The following is a 5562-nucleotide window of genomic DNA, read 5'->3' on the forward strand; positions in this document are numbered from 1 at the left end:
GGGCAAGGGGCGGCTCGCGCGCTCACTGCGCATGCGGACTCTTGGGCGTCGCCGCCTGGTGGGGACAGGGACTGCAGAGAGTGGAGAGGCGGCGTCTAGGGCCGAGGGGCGGGGCCTCAACTAGCAGTCCGCAGAAGTTTGTCTGTGCGCTGTTGGCCACGCGGTTCTGGCTAGTCCAGGCTTCAATTTCCTGGAAGGCCCGGTGCTTCTGGGCAGCAACTAGGAGACAGAATTGGAGTAGAAAAGGTGATGTGGCCTCAGGGCCTGAGTTCCCTGAGACGAATATTTTCTGAATATTTTCAGATCTGTTAAGCTCTTGTTTTCACTGATTCATTCAGCAAACAGTTGACACCACGTTTGCCTTTCGGTCGCAGAGGTCATCTAGGCTGGGCCCTTCCCTCGGGGAATTCTCAGACCCCGTGGGAGGAACCAGGAAACAGGCCATGACGAAGGGATGCCAAGCCATTTGATGGGGGTAAGGACAAGGGGCTCTAGGAACATAGAGCAGGGCCCCCTAATCCATGCTTTAGAGGAACCCAAGAGTACTTCCCAGTGGCTTGAGCTGAATATTGAATGGCAGTTGGGGAAAAGCATTCAAGACAAAGGGACCAGAGTGTGCCAAGTCAAGGAGACATATGGAGTCCTCTCTGTTGAGGCTTTCAAGTCATCTGCCCAGATTCTCTAAGTCTGGCCTTGGATATCCTCTACTCTCCCTGCCGTCACGATCACTGCTATCTCTATATTCCATATCTATATCTGTATTCCTATGACAGCCTGTCTCTGGTATTCTATAGTCTTGCTGCCCCTAATTGCATAGCACACATCTGCCAAGTTGTATTTTTCTCAATTATAGCTCTGAGTGTGCTGCTACCCTGTGTAAAACTTTTAACAGTCTCCAGGTGTTAGAACTCCCAGGTTATCTCTCTTATGGTTCTACCTGTTGTATTACCCATTGTATTGTAATCTTTCGATTTACAAGTCCGTGTTCCATGCTAGATCTCCTCAAAGGCTAGGCATCAAGTGTAGGAGGCACTCCATAATTGCCTCATAAGAATAACTAACACTTATTTAGGGAATTTTACCTGCCAGGCATAGTGCTAACTGCCCTTAGGTAGGTCTCTCATTTAATCTTCTCAACCTTCTGGATTGGTATTTTACAACTATTCCCATTTTACAGATGAAGCTCAGAAGTTTGGTAACTTGTCCTGGGACACATGGCTGCTGAGTTGGGAACTGAGATTCAAATCCTGGAATGAGGCGATCCCATCGTGGCGCAGCGGAAAGGAATCTGACTAGGAACCATGAGGTTGCGGGTTCGCTCCTGGCCCCGCTCAGTGGGTTTAGGATCCTGGCATTGCCGTGAGCTGTGGTGTAGGTCGGAAGACATGGCTCGGATCTGGCGTTGCCATGGCTGTGGCGTAGACCGGCAGCTATAGCTCCGATTCAACTTCTAGCCTGGGAACCTCCACATGCCACAAATGTGGCCCTAAAAAGCAAAAAAAAAAAAAAAAAAAAAGGAAAAAAGAAAAAGAAAAAACAAATCCTAGAAAGAAAAGAGCTCTCTGGTCACACTTCTATATCCTCAGACTTCTGGGATAGCAATGGCAGGAGATGAGGGGTGGGGGAAATATGGCAGAAATAGACTTCCCCCCCTTTTCTAAATATTCATTTAGAAAGTCATTTTAAAAAAATCAGTCAGCCCTGGGTTTTATGGCCTTACATGAATAACGCACCTCTTCCGGACCCACTTCACACACCCCTGGGCCTGCTCTGGGAAGGGGTGGGGAGCCAAGGGCACCTTCCTTGCTGCGGGTGACTCATCGTGACCCTGGCTTAGTCACAGCCTGTCACCACAAGCTAGTAGGAGAAGCCAGCCCAGGGTCCTTTGGGAAAGAGAAGTGGCTCTTCTTCATTTCCCCACAGTGACTGAGCTTGGAGGCAGGACCTTACCAGAGATCGCCTGGTGGGGGGGGCGGTCCTGACACCTTGCCTCTGAGGGTCCCCTCTCTAGGGCACAGGGACAGGACTGAAGGAAAGACCTTAAGGGAGGAGGAAAGAGAGAAGAAAGAAACAAAGAAAACAAATCATAACTGAGCTGGAAAATAAGCAGGGGATTGGTAAGGAGGGGATGCCCAGCACCAAACGGCCCCTCAAGGGTGTTCTTCCTTGGAGCACAGAGAACCTGCAAGTTCAGAGGCCAACCAGGTGGGAAGGGAGTGGCTTTGGGATGAAAAGCCAAAGCCCCTGCCCCTCCCTCCTCTCTTTCCTCCTCCTCCACCTCCCCTCTTCTACAGAAGGATTTATAGCCAAAATGGTGGCTTTTGCCCCTGAGAAGCCTGATATGCCCTACAAAGAATGTGGAGAATGTGACTTTCTTGTTTAGGGAGATTCTCCTGGAGGTGCCTGAGGGAGAAACAGAGATGAAAGGGGAAAAGAAACGGAAGGCTGACCTGTTCAAGAGAAAAGCACATTGGAGATACTGAGGTCCCGGTGTGGCTCAGTGGAAACAATCTGACTAGCATCCATGAGGATGCAGTTTCTATCCCTGGCCTCGCTCAGTGGGTTAAAGATTCAGCATTGCCATGAGCTGTGGTGTGGGTCGCAGATGCGGCTCGGAGCCACCATTGCTGTGGCTGTTGTATAGACCAGCAGCTACAGCTCTGATTTGACCCCTAGACTGGGAACCTCCATATGCTGCCTAAAAAAAAAAAAAAAGAGAAACACATCAAAGTTCCTTCCCTCTAACCAGATAAAGGGGCATTCTTTATTTTGGCCAAAGACCAGGAAACAAGGGTTCAAGGACCTATTTGCCTGACCGCTCTGTGTCTCCTAAAGTGTCCAGAGCTGCCTTGTACAGTTGTACACTGCACAACTCCAGGGTCCTAGGTAAATGCAACCCTCTGGAGTTGGGCTACTCACACTCACTTTTTCCTTAAAAAAACAGACTCGAAACGGGAGTTCCCTGGTGGCACCATGGGTTAAGGATTTGGCATTGTCACTGCTGTGGTTCTGATTACAGCTGTGGTACAGGTTCAATCCCTGGCCTAGGAACTAGCACATGCCACAGACCAAAAAAATAAAAGGAAAAGAAATGAGAAACAAAAACAGGACTTCCCATCGTGGCGCAGTGGTTAACGAATCCAACTAGGAACCATGACGTTGCGGATTCCACCCCTGGCCTCGCTCAGTGGGTTAAAGATCCAGCGTTGCCATGAACTGTGGTGTACCTCGAAGACACAGCTCGGATCTGGCGTTGCTGTGGCTGTGGTGTATGCCAGCGGCTATAGCTCCGATTAGACCCCAAGCCTGGGAACCTCCATAGGCCGCAGGTACGGCCCTCAAAAGACAAAAGACAAACAAACAAACAAAAACAAAAAAAGAACAGAAAGATTTTTGTATGAGGATGACCAAAATTGCTGTTTAGAGAGAAAACTGACAGTCAACATCCCAAGCGTGTGAGAGAGAAAGAGAAAGAAAAGAGATGGTGGGGGTATAGGTGCCATTTATGTTAGTGGGAAAATACATTTCTGCCAGTATAGAGACGAGGAGACAGGAGACAGAAATTTCCAAGTGTCTGATGGAGTTTCTGGATTATGAAGAAGGAGATGCCCCAGCCCTCAGTGCGTGGCCCTTAGTTTTGCAGAGACAAGAACTTTTTTTTTTTTTTTTTTTTTGCTTTTTAAAGCCGAACCTGCAGCACATGTGTTCCCAGGCTAGGGGGCTGAACTGGAGCTGCACCTGCCCACCTACGCCACAACCACAGCAACGCAGTGTCAGAACCAAGCTGAGTCTGCAACCTACACCACAGCTCTCAGCAACATCAGATCCTCAACCCATTGAGCGAGGCCAGGAATCAAATCGACATCCTCAAGGATACTGGTCAGGTCTGTTACCGCTGAGCCACAATGGGAACTCCAGATTTGGGTCGTCTTGTTTCTGCTATATCCCAAGTGCCTGGCAGAGAGCCTGGCATATAGGCATGAAGTGGATATTGGTTGAATGAATGACTGAATGAATGGAATCCAGGCACCTGTCCAGAGCCAAAAGGAGCTTCCTGCAATTGACAGATACCTCCTGGGGGGCATTGCACCTCCCCCACGATGTGAGCTGGGGGTGCAAACCATTCTTGGTTCCCTCTCAAAAGGTCCTCAGCTGCATCTGGGCTCTGTCTTCTACAGCACTCCCGCGTGCGCTCCAACTTGCTAGAGAAAGGCGTGTTGTTACAGCTGTAAACCTGGTAATTGCACCTATCGCAATGCTTATCTTATCTGTCGGCCTCTTGGTGTCAGCTTCTTGGAGCCGCGGTTACTGCTGACAGAGTGGACAAATTATTGTGGTGCTTTCATTTTTCAGTAACTTACCTTGCCCGGGAGGGATCCAGATCTGGGTGTGGTCACAGGACTGTGCCGAACCCGAGACATTCACGTGGCATCTCATTTTCTTTGCGAAATGTTGTCCAAGGTGATGAACCAACTCCTCAGCCGTAGCCTGACTCCATTCGACACCCTTCCTTGCCTGTAAGCCCTGCACGTGCCATTCCTTCTGCCCACAGTGCCCCTCCCCCTGGGGAAATCTCAGCCTCCAGATGGGCTCTGTGATTGCAACTTCCAACACTCCCTTCCTTCTAAAGGCAGCCACTGGGATCACCTGGGAAACCACAGGTCCCCAGGCTTGGTCCTTGCGGGGGCAGGGGTGGTTCCAGCTTCTGTGCAGGGGAAGCAGACACGTGACCCGCCCCCCCCCCCCCCCCCCCCGGCAGGCACGTATCTGAATAGGCTCCGCCCCCCGCACTGCGTCTGGGTCAAAGAAGAGCACCTGTTTCAAGCCGCCCCACTGAGAACCGGCTCTGAGACTTTTGACTTTTACTGGCCAAGAGGCACTTTCTCTTTCTGCTTCCTTTACAGAATGTAAGCCTGGAGCTGCCAGTGGCTGCGGCCACTGCATTACTAGGGGAGAACCTGCCTGAGACCGAAGCCACCTCCCAGGGAGGCTGAGCCAGGAGACGGTTCCAGACGCATTGCTGACAGTGCTGTCTGAGTGCCTGAAACAGCCCTATCCTGGAACTGTTAGGTAGCTAATGCTGATAAATGTCCTCCTCTGCTCAAAGCAGTCTGGGCTGGCTCGGTCACTCACAACAAAGCTTAAAGATTATCCTTAGAGACCCCCTCAAATGTCACCTTCTCTGTGAAGCGTTTGCAACTTCTCAACCCCAGCTGAGTCAGTTTCCTGTCAGTGGGCCCTTGGTGCCTGTACTTGCCGCACTGGGCTGTGTTTCCACCCACCAGCCCTGTCCGCGGGGCCACAGACCACAGGGCAGGGACTGTGTGATGCCCCTTCCCCCAGCCCGCCCACCGGGCCGGGCCAAGTGGCCCTTCCATAGGCAGCAATGAAAGAGCGAGGCCATTATGGGAGCTACTGGCCACTCCTGCTCTCCCCCTGTGGTGGGGAGAGAGGGCAGCCCTGTCCTCTTCCTTCTGGGCACAGGAGAAAACTATACTGGAAGACCCCTGGTTGCCTTCTAGGGGTTCTCTTTCCCTTTGCTAATTCACAAGGAGACCAGTG

At 51.2% G+C, this 5562-nt stretch overlaps 1 protein-coding gene across 1 annotated transcript; it reads right to left on the reverse strand.

Moving 5' to 3' along the window:
* Positions 23-5018, reverse strand: LOC110255905. The gene is made up of 3 exons (XM_021066311.1): positions 4979-5018; positions 4362-4796; positions 23-219 (listed from the first exon to the last, which is right to left on the reverse strand). Exons 1-3 carry the CDS (start codon positions 5016-5018, stop codon positions 23-25), a joined length of 672 nt encoding a protein of 223 aa, XP_020921970.1.

The sequence above is a fragment of the Sus scrofa genome, chromosome 12, assembly GCF_000003025.6.
Source record: "Sus scrofa isolate TJ Tabasco breed Duroc chromosome 12, Sscrofa11.1, whole genome shotgun sequence".
Classification (NCBI taxonomy): domain Eukaryota; kingdom Metazoa; phylum Chordata; class Mammalia; order Artiodactyla; family Suidae; genus Sus; species Sus scrofa.

Coding starts and splice junctions, on each gene's coding strand:
- LOC110255905 (XM_021066311.1), bottom strand. CDS start 5,018: ATGCGTCTGGAACCGTCTCCTGGCTCAGCCTCCCTGGGAG. Junction 4,797..4,978: donor TGGCTCAGCCTCCCTGGGAG/GTGGCTTCGGTC, acceptor TCTTTGACCCAG/ACGCAGTGCGGGGGGCGGAG. Junction 220..4,361: donor CTGGATCCCTCCCGGGCAAG/GTAAGTTACTGA, acceptor TCTGTCTCCTAG/TTGCTGCCCAGAAGCACCGG.